Source organism: Ochotona princeps, chromosome 12, assembly GCF_030435755.1.
Source record: "Ochotona princeps isolate mOchPri1 chromosome 12, mOchPri1.hap1, whole genome shotgun sequence".
Classification (NCBI taxonomy): domain Eukaryota; kingdom Metazoa; phylum Chordata; class Mammalia; order Lagomorpha; family Ochotonidae; genus Ochotona; species Ochotona princeps.
Window position 1 is genome coordinate 58,598,604 of NC_080843.1, and position 21,678 is coordinate 58,620,281.

The following is a 21,678-nucleotide window of genomic DNA, read 5'->3' on the forward strand; positions in this document are numbered from 1 at the left end:
GTCAGCCAGAGACTGGTATAATCCCCCTTTAATTTCCTTATTTTCAGCTCAGCACAGTGAATCCAGGGGACCACAAACCTATGAGACTCAGGGTAAGAGACAGACTTGTGATTTTCTGACATAGCTCTACCTTGGCTGGAATGCTGGTGGACAGTGATGACTGCCGGCCCAGAAGCCCTGGGGAGGCACCTGCCATAACACTGTTTCTCACACACCTCAGGTGCCTTAGAGAGAAACCTTGATGGCAACATGCTATCCTAGCTTGAGCTGCCCATGTCCAGGATACTCACAGTCTCGGCGTCCACGAAAAGGGTAGGGCACTCGGAGCAGGACGTGAGCATCTGAGAAGAGCTGACAAATTTGGAGCCGATTCCACGGAGGTTATCCCCAAGGTAACTGGCTGCGTCACAGGTTAGGAAGCAGAGCCTCTTCTGAATATTCTGTAAGGCACAATAGTGACCACTTGTAAAGGGCCAAGTTTAACTCGTGCGCTAATTTTGTTGTGTGTGATTTTTTTAAAAAATCAATTTTCACTTGACACATAAAAATCATTACATATATTTATCATATACAACATGCTTTAAATTCTGCTCATATTATCTCATAAGCTTATTATGGCTACATCTTTAGTGCTGTTTCCAGGAAAAAAGTATGAAATGAGCATGGAATCTCAAGGGTAGCTAGGGGAAGAGATGAGCATCAATGTTCATCTTAAATAAACAGAGTCATCCACTGTGGAAAATTCTCCCTAAAACGTCATTTTCCAAAGTGTCAATGTTCAAGAATTTTTTTAGTAAATATTGCTTTTTTATTCTTGCTATATTTCTACTGGTTGGCAGGTTGAACTAGCACACAATATTTTAACAAACAAATTCCATTCAAAGGCACTGGCTTTCCCTGGAAGAACTGTCATCCCCTTTGAGTTGTAAAACCTAATTTGTGTTTGCCATTGTATAGGGAAATCAATACATCCATCAAATAATAGCAACCATTAGGTGTTTGTAAGTTGCATTAGAAAAATGCCAATTGTAATGAATAAATATTCATTACAATTAACACGTGAGAGTTCTTCAAACAGTATATAAAAAGTGGAACTAAAGTAAATTTATCTTGGTGCCCAAAATACATTTATTGTTTTTTTATACTATGTATTTTCCATGAACTTTTTGAGGACCCTCATATGTATGGATTATTAAGCATTTTGAAACAATACAAACAGTTTAATGTTAAAGTATTTCTGGAATTCTTACCTCTTGGAAACAAATTGCTTTTGGCCTTAAGCACAACAGCCCATTCTGAATTTGTCCCTTCAGCTTTCTAACAGGTTTTCATTTAAGTTAAAAAGGCCTGGACAAAGTAGCACCCAGTAGGAGGGCCTAGGGAGCCATCATTTAGTACCTCTGGCATACAATCCTTCAAAACTGGATTATGTGAAAAATTTTCAGCATTAAAAAGAGCATGCATTTTGGGTGCAGTGGCCTAGTGGCTAAAGTCCTTGCCTTGCACAAGCCAGGATCCCATATGGGCACTGGGTCTAATCTTGGTGGCCACACTTCCCATCCAGCTCCCAGCTTGTGGCCTGGGAAAGCAGTTGAGGATGGCTCAAAGCCTTGGGACCCTGCACCTTCATGGGAGACCCAGAAGAGGTTCCTGACTCCGGAGTGGCGCAGCTCTGGCTGTTGCAGCTGCCTGGGGAGTGAACCATCGGATGGAAGATCTTTGTCTCTCCTCCTATCTGTATTTCTGACTTTGCAATAAAAATAAATAAATCATTTTTTAAAAACAAAGGTCTTCCTGAAAATGAAATTAGTAAATAACTCCAGTTTTGTCTATTGAATAAGAGATTCACTAGAGTAAGACTGAGAAGCAGTTAGGTCTGATACTCTTAGGGGTTGAGTAACCCCATATCGTAAGAGATTTCTGAGCAGGAATGGTATGCATTGTAAAACTACTGAGTCAAGGGACTCTAGTTACTGAAAGCTGTTGAGATATTTTAAGACAGCTTAACCTATGTGGTGTCCTAGTCCTCAGATGTAACACATTTAAACAGGATATGATTTTCATTTTGGATTTTTGATAGTTCTTTGTTTTCCATATTTCCCTTCTGCAGTGGCTCTTTTAGCAGATGATAGATAAATGACAGGTCTCATACTAGCCTCAATAGGTCTAAGCATTAACTCAGATGCTAATGGCTCTTCCCATTCATAATCCAAGTCCATTCAAAGTTGGAACGATATCATTTTTACCTATTTTTCCTTGTACACAGGGAATATAAAAAAGTTCATGGAAAATATGTATTCTTAAAGTATGCAAGGATTACAAAAATTTTTGGTAGATAAATTGCAACACCTTAAGAAAACAGCCCGTGCTAATATTTTTCGCTGTTTCTTAGGTATTCAAAACAGAAACACTATCACACACGATTTTAAGGCTATGTTTCCTAAATTATATGATATCTGTGTTTTCAGGTTAACATTTCTTCACTGATGGCCTTGTCTGCCAGCTGAGTATTCTCTGCAACATTGCCATTTTCATGGCTACTGTGTGCTTTAAACTCAACACACAGGTCTGGTTAATTCCAATGCTAGCGGAAGGCCTGTGCTTCTCTATGCTGAGGCATGTTTTTCTTTTCCCTTTGTCTCCTTTTTTCTCTCCAAACCCTGCCAATCCACTGATGAAATCTGGAGAGTAAAAATATAGATCAAGCTACGCTGAAAGGAGGAACCCATGGGAATATTCAGTCAGCAGGCAACAATAAAACTCAGCCTTCAGCCACCAATTACTTGTTGACTTGTCCTTCATCTACTTAGTACAGTAGTCATGGTTAGTGTGTTACAGGTGAACAGGTACAATCTGAGCGCGCCCATGTGAGACTCCAATGTTGCCAGGTGTACAAAATGCCAAGGGTTCCGGGGCGGTGTGATTGCAACTAGAGCTCACGTCCAACGTTGTGCCCTTACCTTGAACAAAGAGGAGAACACATGGAATGTGTACACGGCACAGGAGCCATCTGAGTCGCACATGAGCTGGTTAATGTGACTGCGCCAGGCCTCCTCAGCGTCGTCACAGACTGTGGGCTGAAAGGCAGCAAGGATGGCCGAGAAGAAGGGTGAAGGTGGGGGAGACATGCCCCGGTCACCTTCTCCAAAGCTGCAAGAAAGGAAAAAGACTAAGTGAAGATAAATATACCAGGTCGCACTGATACCGCCCTTGCGGCTCAGCGGGCTCGAGGATCCCCAACGTGGCCCACTCTTCCCTTTTAGGGTGCTGTGGGGACTTGATTTCACTCAGCAGTTGGCAGGGTTTTTTTTTTTTTTATGAAGAATTTTCACCTTTAGAATCCCCACAGTTCTTCCATTTCTAATTTCCTTAATACAGATTCAGGGTAGCTTTTAGTGCTCAACTAGAGTTTTCTCTCTCATCCTCCTGAATGCTTTGTCCCAAAGTAAACATTTATTCTTTCATTCCTCCCAATTTTTCATTGTAAAAATGATTTTAAACATTAGAATCCCCTAGTTTCTCCTTTTAATGAGTGAAAGTATGTGCCTCAGGTCCATAGAGAGGAAGGGGAAAAAGTGACGATTAAAGAGTGAGAAGCCAAATTCCTCACAAGGTGTTATGCTAATTTTTCTTGCTGGTGGACAGATATTGCCCACCATTGCCTCTGTCTGACCATGTCAGAAACTTTCACTCCATGTTTCTCTGAGGGATCTGATCTTTGCTTTCTTCTCCCAAAGTAAATCAGGATGATCATTAATGACTTACTCTAGTTGCTGTGCCTATGTTGTTGTTTTAAAATCTTCCTCTCCTCATTATATGTATGCATATATGAATTTGTTTTTCTTTTTAGAAACCTCACTGGTCTTAGGAGTCAGTTGCTGGGCTGGATGATACTTAAAGTAGCCAGTTTATAAAGAATCTCTTACGTCTTTAAACTCAAAATGGAACTGACTTTTTAAGACTTGGAGGTCTGTCTTCATGATTCCCCTGTTCCAACCTCCACATTTTAAAGATGAGGTCTTGGGCCAGCACCATCGTACACTGGGTAAGCCACTGTCTGCAACACCACCATCCCATAAGAGTGTTGTCTGAGTCTCTGCTGCTTTAATTTTTTACTCCGAGTCCTTGCTAATGTTCCTAGGAAAGCAGAAGATGGCCCATGTTTTGAGCCCTTGCCACCTGTGGGATCTGATTAAAGTTCCTGACTGTCATCTGACTCAGGCCCAACCTTTGGGTTCATCTGAAAAGTGAACCAGTGGATGGAAGATTCAAAGTTTGCTTTTTAACTAAAGAAATAAACGTTGAGGACTGTACCGTGTTCCCAGCCCCTTCTTTGGCTTTTCATGTCTTACTTGGGCATCCTTTCCTGATTCCAGGGAAGACCCTGCACTGGGGTTAGATGATGCTAATTCAGTTGAGGTCTAACAAGTTCTTTGTCACTTTGGGTTCCTTCATTAAGAAGTCCCTGCAATACAGGTGTGATGCTGCATGGGAGTATTTCTACCAAGCATTTCCCTACCTTGCAAGAGTAAACTGGTCCAGGGCTCGGTTGCTTTTTTCCTCGGCTTCAGTCATGTCCAGGCTGAAGCTGTCACTGCATTCAAAAGCTGCTGGCAATTCATTGATGGAGCTGGAAAGATCATCCTCCTGCACGGTGGCGTCCTCCTCCTCCTGGACGGCCTCGGCCTGCAGGAGATGGAGCAGAATCCCCCCGGTGTCTAAGAATACACACAGGACAAACGAAAATGCCAAGAAGGGCAGGAATGGACAGGTTTTCTAGCGACACTGCAATTTCTGGAAATCGACTCAAATTCTTTGGAATACAGACTGCTCACTCTTGACCAGTTTTTTCCAGTCTCTTCTACAGTAGTTCTCAAAGGGGCTCTCAGATGACTTTGACCCATGCTTAAGGGGAGTAAATGCTAAACTTAGAAAAAAAATCATGATTCCCCTGGTCCAACCTCCACATTTTAAAGATGAGGAAATGAAGTTCCATGTGGGAAAGGGAGTTGCCAAAAAGCAGGTTGTAATCACAGCCAGAGCCTGGATGATCAGTATCTTTGTATCAGAAGTGCTTCTTTTTTATACCACCCCAGCCTGCCAGAACAAGCCTATTCAGAAAATTTTCCAATGCAAATCCCTTTGCCAATGGAAGCCAGAATTTGGAATCATCAGTGCCTGTCATATTGGCTTGAGCACCATGTATGTGGTGTGCTCAAAGTGACTTAGAGTCCTTCACCAAGCCTGTTGGTAGATAGAGGATTTTATGGAAAAACGTAAGATCCACATGCATACCATACGTGCCTCACTCCTTAGAAGATAACGGGTAAGTATGTGCTCTCATCTTGTTACAACATTGTGAAGTGAGCAGTAAAATACAAGAGCTCCAGGGCAGGCAAAACTGAGCTCAGTGAGACAGGAAAGACACTTAACAAGTGGAAAAAGAGGCTGGGCTTGAGCTCCAGCCAGGGGAAAATGAGCCTGGAGGGTTGGGGAGGGAACGGATTGTTCTTTCTGAGAGGAAGGCAGGCAACTGGATCACACATTAGGAGAGGAGAGGAAGAAAAAGACGTGAACGTGTCTCAGTCATTTTCTATACAAACTAAGAAAATAGAAATAGAAATGAATTAGGGCATTCTCATGGACTAACATCTGGCTACCCATTTAATCTACAGTAATTTGAGTCTAGGACTGGAGAGAAAATGAACAAGAGTGGTACACATACATTAGGGAAACAAGATGTCTCATTTTTAAAGGAATTGTTTGTCAGTACTGAATTTCAGAGGTTTACCTGTGCCGGCTTTGTTCTGCTTTTTAAAGTCACAGTATTGCCAGTGAGTCTCTCCCTTGGATATCAGTGCACAAAAATGTTATCTAAGACAAGGGCTGAGTTCTTATAAATCATCACAGGATACAGGAAATCTCACTGAAACCTAGCTCTAGGGAGAATCAGAATAGCTCTCCAAAAATGAATTAGGTGATGTTTTCTAAGACAAACCTATGTAATTGATAATTCAAAATAAAAAAAATGGGAAAATGACTATACCAAGAAAAGTCAGATGCTAATAATGTCAAGTATATTTTGTGATTTCTTTTTTCATCATGAAATATTTCTTAATCTTAGGTCTGGTATTTTAAACTAGCCAAGTTTGTTGTTGTTGTCTTTGCTAACTCTCAGAATGCTGGTCACAGTCCCTTTGCAGGATGGCTATCTTAGAGACTTAAAGTTGAACAATTTTAGCTAATTGCAATTTCAGTTGACCTTAGTCTGAAGATCTGTTTTCTGTACACTGTGACATATGGAATAGCCAGTCTTAATATTTTTCCATTAGATGTGTCAGAGGAATATACTTTCATGAAAGTTTGTCCTACTTTCTCTTTTAAGCTTACAGAACCATAATCAAACTCAGGATAAATAAATCTTTGTGTTATAATAATAAATTATTTTGGTATTTCTGTTGTTGGTATTTTTAATGTAAGGAAATAAAATTATACTTGTCTGCATATATGCCCAACAGTATAGCAGTAGATAGTTTTATGGACAGGGTTTGCCTGAAGATAAAGTTTAAAAATAAAATACACTACTAATTCTTCCTGTTAAATTCAATAAGGAGATCATGTCCATTAGTTGCTTTTCTCTTCAGAGTCTGCAAATCTGGCACAATACCATGATCGACAGCAGAAATTCCAATAGTGTCAGAAAGAGAATATAGACTCAAAGCACAAATTGTATAATTGGTTCCTACACAGGGAAAAATTTCCCCCATGCATGCACACACCCACGTGTCCCTTTGCATCTTGTTTTATAGACGTCCTGACAATGAAAGCAGTTCACCAGTTCCCACAGATACGCATCAGTTTGTTTCGCCTTCAGTCAACAGTTTTCAAGCAAAATGTTTCTTTTCAAAGAACCTTAAAATAATGGCTGTTGGAGTTTTTGAGAGTAAAATGACTTTAAAACATAAGCTCACACGTACAGAATTCATGTATTCTAAAAAAAAAGCCTGAAAGATAACGATAATCCTATTTTTCATCCTCTCCTAGGAATTCTCAGAAAAGAGGAAATACATATTTTGCTTTTTTTTAAAACCATAATAATTGCCCAAATCTCTTCACCTTTGAGCCCTCAGAAATCTGCAGATTGTTCATATCAGGCAAAGAAGCATCAAAGCTGGCCATCCTGGCGTTAAAGGCATGGGGGTCAGCAGGGGTCGAGTCACAGGCCGTGTGGAGCAGCTCCAAGGAATTGGTGTCCTCGGAGGGCGAGAGGGTCATGATCTGTTTGGAAAGCAAAGGAAATAACACATAGACCCAAGTCCCCATTCTTTAAAAGGTCTAATTATTCTTTGCTTAAAAGTGCAAGCCATTGTTCTCTAGTTGTGGGCGGATAGGGATTAATTTTCTAACTTCTATGCTACCCGGCTATTGGAACTTAAACATAGCAGCTGGCTCTCTGGCTTATGGCACTGCCCCTGAGACCCCAATCCTGTATTGCCCTATCGTGTAAGCTTTTAGATAGCAGAGGAAAAAAAAGTTATTTCCAGAGATTCCAGTATCATAAAGGTTACTGTGGAAGACATCTAGGCCTTCACAGATTTGGTATCCTTCAGGATATATAACATGTAAGAGGACACTTCAGTAAGCTAGTACAAAATGGAATTCAAAGATAAAGTATATTTTGGTGTTAGGAATTTTAAAATCCAGGCAGACACATTACACGGCAAATGCACATTACTAAAACTCTACATGGATTTCAAAACTGTTTTTCATCTAAATAAACTGTCATCTTTTAATTCTTTTTCTGTCCATGAACTCTGCGAAGTGCCCTGCATGCCTGTCTTTGTGTCCAGTTGCAAGCCACAGCCAAGAAGTCAGGCAGAATCGGACCCCACCCAACAGTTCAGATTTTGACCTCAGCAGCTGTGGAAAGTTTTTTGGGGCCACTGGAAATGACCCTCCTGCATTCACGACGGAAAAGCAAGTCTCTCCTTTCTGAGCGGCAGTTTCTACTTACCAGGTCTGAGTGCTCCAGGATGTGGCTGGCTGTGAGGTCCTCCTCCTCAGATGACTCCTCGGAATCCTCACGGTTCATTTTACTCAGGCTGGGGGTGCTTCCTGAGAGTCGACGCTCTTCCACAATCTGCATGTCACACTTGTCCAGGCTGTCCAGGGAACGCCTGCGCACTCCCCAGTTGAAATTGTCCATGCTTTCCCCCTGAAATCACACCATTAGCCTGGTGTTTATACCACCATGCACACTGTCACAGGGACGCTAAGTCACAGCCTCCAAACAAATATAGTCATTATCAACTCTTAACTGCCTTATCTGCATTGGTACCAAAACATTTGTTTACCTGATGGGAAAAGAGCGTTAGGGAGGCTGTGAAAGCAAGGTATCTTGGTACAGGACCCAACAGCTCTGTTAGAGGCAAGGGTGTTGAAATGGTTTCTTGGGAGGTGGCTGAGGGTTTGACACCAGTGTTATGGTTCAGCCTCAAAGTATTTTAAATGACTTTTGGAGGCTCCCCAAGTGTTCTTACCATGGCAAAGGAACTTCCTTAACGTCAGAGCCACCATCCATCCTTCCCCTTCTATAAATTCCAGATTTCTGTTTTGTGTCACATCCAAAATTGAAAGTCAGATCAGTGGTTTTCATGATAATGGGTGTTTTTATATCTAAGAAACTGCCGAGGCTCACTACCTACTCCAAATGGAAATGTTCATGTCAGTCATCAAACCACTCAAGATTTATACTGATAGGAGTGTACCAAACAATGTAGAAATGTTTACAAGTAGAATAATACAGAAGTGTTGGAATTAATATTCTTCCAAATATACTTTCTATATTGGAATCCTGATAAACAAGAATTGCTGCTGAAGGAACTTGGATCCAATATGACCAAATATGCTCTCCCAAATGTAGCTACTTAAAATAATTCTGATAGGACACAGATACAATCACAGGCCAGTTTGCCCAGCATGACCCTGTTTTACAGCAGTGACCTGGGTTTGAATATTGTTAGCACCCATTTTAACTTGCAAAAGGTTTGAATAAAAATATGTATAGTCATAGAGATAACATCTAATCCCTGTAAAACAAAAAGATTGAACTGGATTGGTAAATGGTATACTGTTTGATGCAATTATTGGTTTCACTTCTACTAAGAGCGACAACAAAAACCATCCAGTTGTGCAATTAAACAAGAATTACACGATTTCCAGGATCAGCTAGAAAAATTCACTTTCTCTCAAGAGACATAATGATGCAACTTCTAGAACTATGCTTAGAGAGATTTTTAGAAAAATCTTGCACTTATATTTAAAATAGCTCCATAGTATAGTTACCATGAAAAATAGGTCTTCTATCACACACACCTAAACTGAAATGAACACACAAATAAGCATACATATGCTGGAAGGGAGGAAAAAGCAATTACGTTGCTACACATCTATGATGCAAAACATCTGCTAGCATATCCAAATGAAAAGTAGCATCACCTTACCTGAAGTTCCTGGGTAGCAGATTGAATGGACAGAAAAACAAAAGGTCTATTTAAAGTGGTTGTATTAAACACAGTCAAGTGCATTTGTTTTAGTGTTAACAACAGCCAGCAGTACTAACAATCTATATTTCCTCAGATGCAATTTTAAAAACAAGGTACGTATACACTAAACCCAAAGAGACAAATCAGTATGCAACACCAGAAATTCCACACTTCCTTGTGATGTTGGTTCATTAGGGTAGCAAATTCACAAGGACAGTTTCTGAAATAGCCTTGTCCTTCAGGGCCAATTTTGGTTTCCTCAACACTTTCTTTTTCCCCTCAGGATGCCTAATTATTTGTGAGAATATTGTTACATGCCATGGGAAACTAAAGAGAATTATCCACTGGGGGAAAAAAGGTAACATTTTTATCTGATCCAGCTCACAAAGCTGAAAGTGTTGGTGATCATGATCTGTTCAATGCAGAGTGCGATGAACAGCAAAGATGCAGCAGCTTTTTTTTTTTTAAGATTTATTTTATTTTTATTACAAAGTCAGATATACTGAGAGGAGGAGAGAGAGAGGAAGTGGAGCTGCCGGGATCAGAACCAGCGGCCATATAGGATCAAGGCGAGGACCTTAGGCACTAGGCCACGCTGCCGAGCCCGATGCAGCAGCTTTTAAAAATAGTCAAAAGTCGACAGGAAAGAAAAGATGGCCGACTGCAGAGAGCTGGTGTAGGGTGGAGTAGGGAAGGAGGGGAGCCGATCCAGCAGAGAAACAGGCCAGGAGGTGCGAAACTGTAGGGAGAAGAACGAGAAGGTCACTGGAGTTCACTAAAGCAAGAAGATCTACACAGCGTGAAGGAACAGCCGCAAAAAGTAGGAAAGAAAATACAGCACGCCGCGAGAAACCTGGTGAGTCATGATCCCAGGCAGGGGGAAGGCGGCGGAGGCTCTACCGCCCCAGGGAAAACAGAGGCGGCCGGAAGGATAGGCGCCCACACCGACAGGGGCACCAGTCCCCTGGAAGGCAGGAGCCCCCAGAGGAGGCTACTGGACTGATCATTGGGTGCATCATCCCTGCAGAAGTGGAGGAAAAGCAGGGGAGATTTCCCAGAGGCTTGCCTACCCGCTGCTCAGCGGCTGAGGGAGAGTGCAGAGGGAACAGGAGCGGCGCTGTGGGACTGGGGCTCAGAGATCCCCGTATCGGCTCTGAGCTGTGGACTGGCTGTGGGAGAGTCAGTGGATCCTGTTGCTGGACTAGCCCTGAGCCCCAGAGGCTGGGCAACGCTCGACAGGGCCTCACGTCCTGGTCAGAGGAGCAGACTAGTGGGGGCACATTTCACCTCAAGGGCTCTGTGCCTCTCAGAGATCCGCTTCTACCCTTGAGAGAGTGCAGCTGAGGAAGTGGCTTCTTCAGGGCAGAGTCCCCAGCCGGGCTCAGCTAGAGAGGCCAGACCAGAGCGGGCTCAGCTGAACTGGCCGGACAGGTTTTCCCAGCAGGAGCCCACTCGGAAAGACCTGCCTGTGGTGTTGCAGCCCTCAGCGGAGCAGCGCTTCCGAGTTTGGCACTGGGACCGAGGAGATTTCCAGCCCAGCACAGGCCGGGGTTGGGGATTTTAGACTCCGAGCAGCAGGAGCCCCTGCTGTGCTAACCTCAAGCCCTGAAGGAGAGTCTCGGCGCAGCACTGAGGCGGAGACCCCCGCTGTATTAGCCTTGTGACCCAAAGCCCAGGCGCGGCTCAGCAGAGTGAATCTGTAGGGCACTGCCTTTGAGAGGGAGCCACAGGGGAAGGGGCCTGGCACTGGGGCTGGCCCACAAAGCCTCCTGACCCAGCTCAGGGCTGTGATCTACAGACCCTGAAAGCAGCTGGTGACTCAGGCAGTAAGCCCTGCTAGGCTCAGCCGGAGGCCCCAAACCAGAGCCAGCTCAGCTGAATCACCGCTAAAATCTCAAAACAACAAGAAGCAAAAACACAATGAGGAGAAGTATCAGAAAAAGCAATGACCCAGAGGAAAGATCAAGCACTCCCTCCCAATACAACCAAAAACTAATCTCAATATCTGAGATGCAAGATGAAGACATAGAGGAACTATCAGATAAGGACTTTAAGAAGCTAATGATGAAATTCGTCAGAGAGAGTGAAAAGCGCTGGGAAGAGTCTAAGGCATTCGAAAACCATATCACTGCAGAAATAAATCAAATCAAAAAGGGAATCCTCGATATAGAGCACAAAATTGAAAGCCTAACCAACAGAATGAACACAGCAGAGGACAGAATATCAGAATTGGAAGACAATCAGAATGAAAGGCAGCAGCTCATCAAACAGTTGGAGACAAATCTAGAGAAAGCCAATAGGTCCATACAGGAAATGAAAGACAACCTCAAAAAATCAAATATTAGAATAATAGGCCTTCCCGAAGGAGTGGAAAAGGAGACAGGCTTGCAACGGGTGCTCAATGAGATAATACAGGAGAACTTCCAGAATATTGGAAATATAAATCCAGCACAAATCCAGGAAGGGCAAAGAACCCCCAGGAGATACGACCCAAACAAATCGTCTCCCAGACATGTGGTCCTCAAGCTACCTTCAAGTGAACACAAGGAAACAATTCTAAGACAAGTAAGAAAAAAGGATAAGATTACTTTCAGGGGAAGGGAAATCAGGATCACAGCCGACCTATCAGAAGAAACGCTCCAAGCAAGGAGAGAATGGGGTAAAACCTATCAAATCCTGAAACAAAACAACTGCCAACCAAGAATAATGTACCCAGCAAAGCTCTCATTTATATTTGAGAATGAAATTAAATACTTCAACAGTAAAGAGAAACTCGAAGAATACATCAACACGAAACCAGCTCTGGAAAATCTCCTCAGGAAGGTGCTAAACCCAGAAAGAAAAAATACAAACCAAAATCAAAGATGGCAAATGGGAAGACCTCCCCACTAAAATCCATACAAGAAAAGTCAACCAATCAAGAACTCTAATAGTCGCAAATACACACTTGCATACTTACACTCATGGCAGCCCAAAACCAATTCCTTTCAATATTATCTCTAAACACAAATGGCTTAAACTCACCAATCAAAAGGCATAGATTAACGGAATGGATCATCAAACAGCACCCAACTATATGTTGTCTACAAGAGACACATCTAACCAGAAAATCCTGTAAGAAATTTAAAGTGAAAGGATGGAAAAAGACATTTCATGCCAATGGACGAGAAAAAAAGGCTGGCGTAGCTGTTCTAATCTCAGATGACCTAGACTTCAAGCTGACAGACATCAAAAAGGACAGAGAAGGACATTATATATTGGTGAAGGGACTGATCCATCAAGAAGTAATTACAATCGTGAACATATATGCACCTAATTCCAATGCGCCTAGCTTCGTGAAGCAACTACTTACAGACTTAAGGGGAGACATAGATACACACACAATAATAGTGGGTGATCTTAACACCCCACTAACAACTATAGACAGATCAACAAAACAAAAACTCAACAAAGAAACAACAGAGCTCGTACAAACATTAGAACAACTAGACTTGGTAGACATTTATAGAATTTTTTATCCTAAGACCACAGATTATACATTTTTTTCAGCAGTGCATGGCACCTTCTCCAGGATCGACCACATGATAGGACACAAAGCAAATCTAAATAACTTCAAAAAGATAGGAATCATACCATGTACCCTCTCAGACCACCACGGAATGAAACTGGAAATCAGCAATTCAAAATGTCCCAGGAAATATAGAAACTCTTGGAGGCTGAACAATATGCTATTAAACGAACAATGGGTCAGGGAAGAAATTAAAGATGAGATCAAAAAATTTATGGAAACCAATGAAAACTCTGACACAACATTCCAAAACTTGTGGGACACTGCCAAAGCAGTGCTACGGGGTAAACTCATCGCAATTGGAGCTCATGTCAAGGCCCAAGAGAGTCGCCAAATACAGGAACTAACCACACACCTCCAGGAATTGGAAAAGCAGCAGCAGATGAGCCCCACACACAACAGGAAACAAGAAATCATCAAAACAAGGGAGGAAATCAACCAGATAGAAATAAAAAAAACCATACACAAAATCAACGAATCAAAAAGCTGGTTTTTTGAAAAGATAAACAAAATAGACACCCCGCTGGCCCGTCTGACAAAGAAAAAACAAGAGAAAGCAAGAATTAACAGCATCAAAGATGAAAAAGGCAACATAACAACAGACATTACAACCATTAAGAACATAATCAGAAATTACTACAAAGCACTGTACTCCAACAAATCAGAAGACCACCAAGAAATGGAAAAGTTCTTAGACTCACACAACCTGCCAAAACTTAGCCCAGAGGCAACAATCAACCTGAACAAACCCATAACTGAAGCAGAGATTGAATCAGTGATTAAAGACCTCCCAACAAAGAAAAGCCCAGGCCCAGACGGCTTCACTCCAGAATTCTACAAAACATTCCGAACAGAACTAACTCCAATCCTCTACAAACTCTTCAAAACAATAGAAAAGGAAGCAACCCTTCCAAACTCATTCTATGAAGCCAACATCACCTTAATCCCAAAACCGGGCAGAGATCCTACAGAGAAAGAAAACTACAGACCTATCTCTTTGATGAACATTGATGCTAAGATTCTCAACAAAATCCTAGCCAACAGAATTCAAAAACACATCAGACAGATCATTCATCCAGATCAAGTAGGATTCATCCCTGGAATGCAGGGATGGTTCAACATTCGCAAATCCATAAATGTGATACACCACATCCAAAAACTGAAAAACAAGAACCACATGATAGTATCAATAGATGCAGAAAAAGCTTTCGACAAAATTCAGCACAACTTCCTGCTAAAGACCCTAACCAAGGTAGGCATAGATGGAAAAATCCACAACATAATCAAAGCAATATATGAAAAACCCAATGCCAGCATCATACTGAATGGAGAAAAACTGGAACCCTTCCCACTGAGATCTGGAACAAGACAGGGATGTCCGCTTTCTCCGCTGCTATTCAACATAGTTCTAGAGGTACTCGCTGAGGCCATAAGACAAGAAAAAGAAATCAAAGGAATCCAAATGGGAAATGAAGAAGTCAAGCTTTCACTATATGCAGATGACATGATTCTTTATATGGAAGAGCCAAAAGGCTCAACACAGAGACTACTAGAACTTATACGAGAGTTCGGTAGAGTGGCAGGGTACAAAATTAATGAACAAAAATCAACAGCCATAGTGTATGCTAACAGCCCCAAGTTGGAAAAAGATCTAACCAGCAAGATACCATTCAAAGTAACAAAGGAAAGCATGAAGTATCTGGGAATTAACCTAACCAAAAATGTAGGAGACCTATTCGAGGAAAACTACAAACTACTTAAAAAAGAAATTGAACAAGATCTAGAAAGATGGAGTAACATCCCATGCTCCTGGATAGGTAAAATCAATATCATTAAAATGTCTATACTGCCAAAAGCAATATATACATTCAACGCAATCCCAATCAAATTGCCCAAAACATTCTTCACAGACCTGGAAACAATGATCCAAAGGTTCATCTGGAAGCACAAAAAACCACGAATAGCTAGAACCATTCTCAAGAACAGGAAGTTAGCAGGGGGAATCACAGTTCCGGACCTCTGGACATACTATAGGGCAGTGGTTATCAAAACAGCCTGGTACTGGCACAAAAATAGAGAAGAAGATCAATGGAGCAGAATAGAAACACCAGATGGGAACCCACAGAAATACAGCCAAATAATCTTTGACAAAAAGACAAACGACAACCCAGGCAAATGGGAAGGTCTGTTCAATAAATGCTGTTGGGACAACTGGTTGATAGCCTGCAGAAACAAAAAGATAGACCCACATCTCTCACCATATACTAAGATCAAATCCAAATGGATAAAAGATTTAAACCTACATCCAGAAACCTTCAAACTTTTGGAAGAAAATGTTGGAAACACACTGGAACACTTAGGGGTAGGCCCTCACTTCCTAAAAAAGACTCCAAATGCAGTAGAAATCAAGACCAAAATAAACAATTGGGACCTCATCAAACTAAGAAGCTTCTGTACAGCTAGAGAAACAATCAACAAAGTAAAAAGGCAACCCACAGAATGGGAGAAGATCTTTGCACACGACTTAGGTGATAGAGGGCTGATCTCCAGAATATACAAAGAGCTACAAAACAACCAAAATGTCAAAACAAACAAGCCACTCAAGAAATGGGCACGGGAAATGGGCAAACACTTCACAAAGGAACAAACCCAAATGGCAAATAAACATATGAAAAAATGCTCAAGTTCCCTGGCAATAAGGGAAATCCAAATTAAAACATCAATGAGGTACCACCTAACGCCAGTAAGACTGGCCCACATGAATAAAAGCACCAACAACACTTGTTGGCGAGGTTGCGGGGAAAAGGGAACCCTACTCCACTGCTGGTGGGGCTGCAGGCTGGTACAGCCTCTATGGAAATCAGTATGGAGAACATTCAAACAACTCAAATACAACATACCGTATGACCCGGCAATAGCACTCCTAGGAATATATCCAGAACACTTGTTTTATGAGAAACCAACATGCACTCCTATGCTCATAGCAGCACAATCAGTAATTGCAAAGACATGGAAGCAACCAAAATGCCCATCAACAGAGGATTGGATTAGAAAGCTATGGTTCATCTACTCCATGGAATACTACTCAGCTATTAAACAAAACAAAATGCAGTTCTTTGTGGCCAAATGGGCCAAACTGGAAACCATAATGCTAAGGGAAATGAGCCAATCCCAAAAGGTTAAATACCACATGTTTGCCTTAATTTAAGATGACACGATGTTATGTATAACAAGTTATGTTATGAATGTTATATGTTGTGTATAAACCTAAATTGAAATGTCAATGAGGTGGTCACAGAAGGTGGATAAGAAATCGCATTTACTTTTACCATATTGGTTACTCGTTACTATGTCAATTAATTCCATGGTGATGTAAATTTTTGCTGATGGTATGTTGGAGCTTTTAATTGATCGGGATGATAGTCTGCTGGCTCTGTCTTCAGACCAGAGAGTGTATACCTAAGAAGCCGTTGAACTTATCTGGACAATAAGATGCTGGACTCTATGTTTGGTATATGCTTGCAATGGGGGAATCTCAACTGAACTTGAACTGTGGTTATGCAACAAGGTGGAGGAATCCACCATGGTGGGAGGGTTTGGGGAGGGGTGGGGAGAATCCCAGTACCTATGAAACTGTGTCACATAATACAATGTAATTAATGAATTTAAAATAAAATTAAAAAAAAAAAATAGTCAAAAGTCAAGGGCAAACCCTTTACAGATATTATTTAGCAAGTTCATGGGACAGTTTAATATTAAATAGGAAAGGGAAATTATATGTTGATCAGGAAGCCAAACTTAATCAAGTGAGGAAATACTAAAATTATTCACCAATGAAAGTATGAGAAGACTATTGCCAACCATGTGCCTGGTAAGAATCTACAAGCTGATCATAGGTAATGGCATCAAATTCTATGTCAACACTCTGGGGAAATGTTAAGGTCATTGAATAGACAAGGAAGCCAAAAGCAAGAGGAACTGAGTGTGTCCTGTCACAGCACTGTTAGCTCATTGGCAGAGATGAAGTTCAGTGTGGATCCCACCAAGCCTTGTCCTTCTACTACACTACAGGCATGCTAGAATCACTTACTAAAAATTTATATAGAAATACAAAAGCATTCCTGGATGTTTTATTTGGATAGAATGTCCACTGTCAAACTGTTGAATTTGTAAATATCTTAATCACTGATTTTATTTTTAGTTGTGGTCTAACACAACCAAGAGAAGATTAGAGGGAAGATATAGTATTCATTATGTGTTGACTCTGAAAGACAGTGGTATATTTATAAGTGCTGGACATCTATGCTGTTTTTTCATGGAGATTTGATGGAAATTGCATTTATCAGGAATTGGTTGTTGGCCAACACTGCTGGGGATGCCTGCATCTCATTCCCTGAGTGCCTGTGTCCAAGTCCCCGCTCGGCTCTCCTCCAGCTTTTCTCTAATGACCACCCTGGAGGCAGCAGGTGATGGCTGTTAGCTCCTTGCCACCCAAGTTGGAGACCAAATAGCTTCAGGCTTCTGGCTTTGGTTGGGCTCAGCCTGCACCGCTGTGGCCATCTGGGGAGTAGGCCAGCAGGCTGGAGCTTTCAGACTATCTCTTTTTGGTTCTCAATCAGGTGAAAAAGAAATGCACAAAATGGCAAAAATAAATTTGTTGGTTTTCATTTTTCCTGATTCCTCCACTTCACAGCATTTCTGCCATGTCGTGTTCTCTGCAACTGGACAATGCTGCCGCTCATGCTGCCGCTCATGCTGCATCAATTTTGTCCCTAAGTTTAACTTCCAGAGTGTAGAAGGTGCTTAAGCTGAAATTCTAGTCTCAGAACAAGCATAAGTCAGTTTCGTGGTAGGAAAGTTACTCTTGACATGAGTTCTGAGACATTTAAAAAGTATTCAAAGCAGCACTGCTTTGTATTACATCTTAAAAGCAATCCTGAGAGCTTTGCTTTCTCTGTTGCTAATTATGGTCAAAGCAAGACTCTAATACTTTTTACTGGTTCTCAGACAATTCTAGGTAACCATTACATCAGCCATTAATTTAAGGCTCAGTGTTTTTTTATGCCCCTTAAGCACCAAGTCTACTCAATTTTTTTCCAGGGGATAGGATTAATGAGAAGAATATTGTTTATTCTGAAGACACAATCCTGGGGAGTGAGTAAGGCAGAGAGGACAAAAACAGCTCTTGGGCCTCCACCAGACCAAAGAGGGTCGAGTATCAATCAATCACATCTTTTGAGGGAGGCTAGGAGGCTGCTAGCTGCCATAGTACATGTTAGTAAAGCTTGACTTCCATCTCAATCTTAAGATGAGTAGAAAGCCTTCTAAGAAATACAGTGCACTTAGTTAAATGTGAGCCAGATTCACTAGTGGGCATCTTTACTAAAGCCAATCTCACTGAAGTAGACTGAGTTTTCATTGCCGGGAGGCAGGGCTGCCTCTCAGCTGGAACATCCCTTAGGTATTGAATGAAGGGGAGATGTTCCACCTGCCTATCCTAGTTTTAAAAAACATGATTCATCACAGACAGCATCTGTTACCAAGATTATCATCCAAAATAAGCATAGCTGCACTTGCTTGCTGAGGCTTGAATTCAGCCGCTCCAGGTGTCTGGAATGCCAGCCACTGACATAGAGCAGAGTAAAGAGCTCTCTCCTGTGTGTTGCACTCTGTCTCAAGTTCTAATGATTTCGTCAAACACTACACATAAGTACTGAGGCCCTCTGGAGTTACCAACTTTGAGCACCTTCTCATTTCACACGACATGCTTAGCAAATGTCATCCAGGTACCGGGGAACAGGCTCCGAATGGAAATGTCCCTGTAATATTTTTTTCCTCAAGTTCTCTTTTTAACCACACACACAAACACACATGCAGAGCCTCTCTGTGGTCATTAAACTCAGGTCTTAGCCCATTTAGAAATAACTCAGCAGCTCTGGCCCTGGGCTCCGGCAGGAAGGGTGTGGTGACTTTTGCCACAGTTAAGTAAGTGGCAGTGCTTTGAATAAGTTGATTCAGAATCAAGTTCACAGCTTCCCAATGAAAGAAGGCCTTTGTTGCGAAAACCCACTCTCCAGCGAGATGGACACTGATTTGTTATGAAGGCAAGGGTGGCAGGGCTGACCGACAGAAAAACAGGGTTACCTCTCCGTCCTCCAGTTCCACATCTAGGAAATCGAAGTCTCTGAAGACTCGGAACTGCTGCTCGCTGTTGGCATCATCCATGTTCTCCTGCTCCCGGGCGCCGTCCTCGGAGGACACCAGGCTCGGCTGGTGCTCCAGCAGATCCAGATCTCCACACGAGGAGAAGATCACCTAGAAACCGAGGAGAGTCCGCTCCTGAGAACTGGCTTTCCTTCCCTTGTTTGTGCAATGGAAAACGGTAATTGGCCCTTCCTCCTAGCACTGTATTTCCAGTACACACCTAATTCCTTAAGTGGGTATTTTTAGAATGTTCTTTTATTATTTATGTTGGACAGGTGCCTTCAGATTAAACTCGCGGCAGAGTCGCAAGTTCACACACAGGAAAATGTTCCGAGAGTCGAACTGCTGCTGCTTAATGGCTGAAGAGTGGGTCCTCTCTCTGTAACAACTGTATGTTCACAACTTTTCCACTGTTCTGAACTGAGTGTAGAAACTACATATTCTCTCTCTCTCTCTCTCTCTCTCTCTCTCTCTCTCTCTCTCTCTCACACACACACACACACACACACACACACCAAATACTTGTTAACAGTTTAAGGACTACTGATATCAAGACGGGTTGTTGTAGGATTAACTGTGGGAGCAAAGGATTTAACCTTTTTAGAGATAAACCAGGAACTGGTAAAGTTAAACAGTAGTTAGAAAGTAAAGCTTTGCTCATTTCAGTTACAGAAGAGTGGCTCAGGAAACATAACTTATATCTACATCCCTGTCCTGTTGATTTAAACCAAGCGTATCTTTCAAGTTTCTAGTGTATTAAGATTTTAAAATTAACCTCTATGTTTAGGCTCTTTCCCCTAAGCCAGTATTGAAAAACTGCAAAGTACCAACATGTTTTGCTGTTCTGCCTCCATTGAACATGTATTTTATATCAAAGTACTTTAAAATGTTTGCAGAAAGTGTAATTAAAATGTAAGCTTCTTTGGTTGCAATTTTTTGACACCTATGCATAATTTTTCCATAACACACATTTGCACAAACTTTTAAAAAGCACTCTCATAATGTTTTACTCTGCTTTGAAAAGTAGTTACATCATTTATCAGCATATAAATATGTGTAACAGACATCTCTCAAAAGTACACAGAAGGGTGGGCATTGCAGCACAGCAGGCTAAGCCACTGCTCGGGATACACACTGAGTACTGGCTGGAGCCCTGGTGAATCTGCTTGGGATCCAGCTTCCTGCTCATGCACCTGAAAGGATAGCAGACGATGGCCCAAAGACCTGGGTTCATGACACCCATGTGGGAGATTGGGATGGAGTTCCCAGCTCCTGGCTTCTGCCTGGCCCAGTCCTGTTTGTTGTTGGCAAATGGGGAGTGAACCAGCAGATAGAAGAGAGCTTTCTCTTTGTTTCTCTCCATTTCAAATAAGTAAGCAAATGATTTTTTTAAATGAATGGGTTTCATATATATATATATATATATATATATATATATATATATATATATAGTTAGTGTTTAAGAATGCCATATGAGATATAGCATCAAAGGGTGCATCATACATAGTTTGCATATAGAATAGCAAATTTGTATGTGAGGAAGGGCCAGCTGAATAGTCTGTGAGAGATGGGACATAAGGTCTCTGATTATTAGCTCCTGCCTGGGGGAGTGGGTTGAGTGTATGCTTGCAACTCTGACTTGAATTCTGGCTGCTCCACTTGCCATCCAGCTCCCTGGTAATGTACTCAGAAAGGGACAAGGATGGCCCAAGTATCTGGGTGTCTGCTACACACGGAGGAGCACTGGACAGTGTTCCTGACTCCTGTCTCAGTCCCAGCTGTCGAAGCAATCTGAAGAGTGATGGCAGATGGAAGATCTCTCCCTTTCTCTCTCTCCTGTCTGTTTCTTCCCCTGCCTCCTGTCCCTCTGGCCTTTCAAATAAATAAATATTAAGAGACCTCCTCAGGAAAAGGCTCTCTTTCCTAGGCAGTGCTGCTGTGATTATCATTTCTAGCTCCAAAGGCTCAGCACGGGGCAGACAGTAGGAATCTGGAGGAGAAAGCACCAGATACAAGCACAGAAAGAAACAGCTCTCCCCGGCTGAGCGTGCCGCACTGCAGAAGCACAACTCTGTCTCCTGTTGTGACCTGGGGGGCTTGGTTTCCCTGCCACTCTGCCCTTTGCCTGAAATAAAGTTGCAGGAGCAGCCACAATTCCACAGATCAACAGTGCTAAAAGTGAGTTGAAATGGACGCCATGCTTGGATGATGACCGGCTGAGTATTTTCCCAAGTGATAAGAAATAACAATTTAGCAAGTATTTATGAGCCTCATCAACTGTGCTGTAAAAATAGTTTAAGTGCTTGTTTATTCATCTTTCTTTATTTGAAGGTGTGGGTTTTGCATTTTCCATCTTGCTGG

General features: G+C 42.0%; 1 protein-coding gene across 5 annotated transcripts in view; it reads right to left on the minus strand.

Annotated features, from left to right (window-relative positions):
* FRY (FRY microtubule binding protein) overlaps positions 1-21,678 on the minus strand; it is a 440,002-nt gene that overhangs the window by 27,197 nt on the left and 391,127 nt on the right. For 4 of the 5 annotated variants that reach the window (XM_058670891.1, XM_058670888.1, XM_058670890.1 and 1 more), the window contains 6 exons: positions 19,258-19,428; positions 8,015-8,215; positions 7,117-7,278; positions 4,520-4,686; positions 2,961-3,150; positions 291-440 (listed from right to left, as the gene is read on the minus strand). In XM_058670891.1, coding sequence (XP_058526874.1) covers positions 291-440; positions 2,961-3,150; positions 4,520-4,686; positions 7,117-7,278; positions 8,015-8,215; positions 19,258-19,428 — 1,041 coding nt within the window. The remainder of the gene's footprint in view (positions 1-290; positions 441-2,960; positions 3,151-4,519; positions 4,687-7,116; positions 7,279-8,014; positions 8,216-19,257; positions 19,429-21,678) is intronic. The other variant, XM_058670892.1, reaches the window with a different exon arrangement.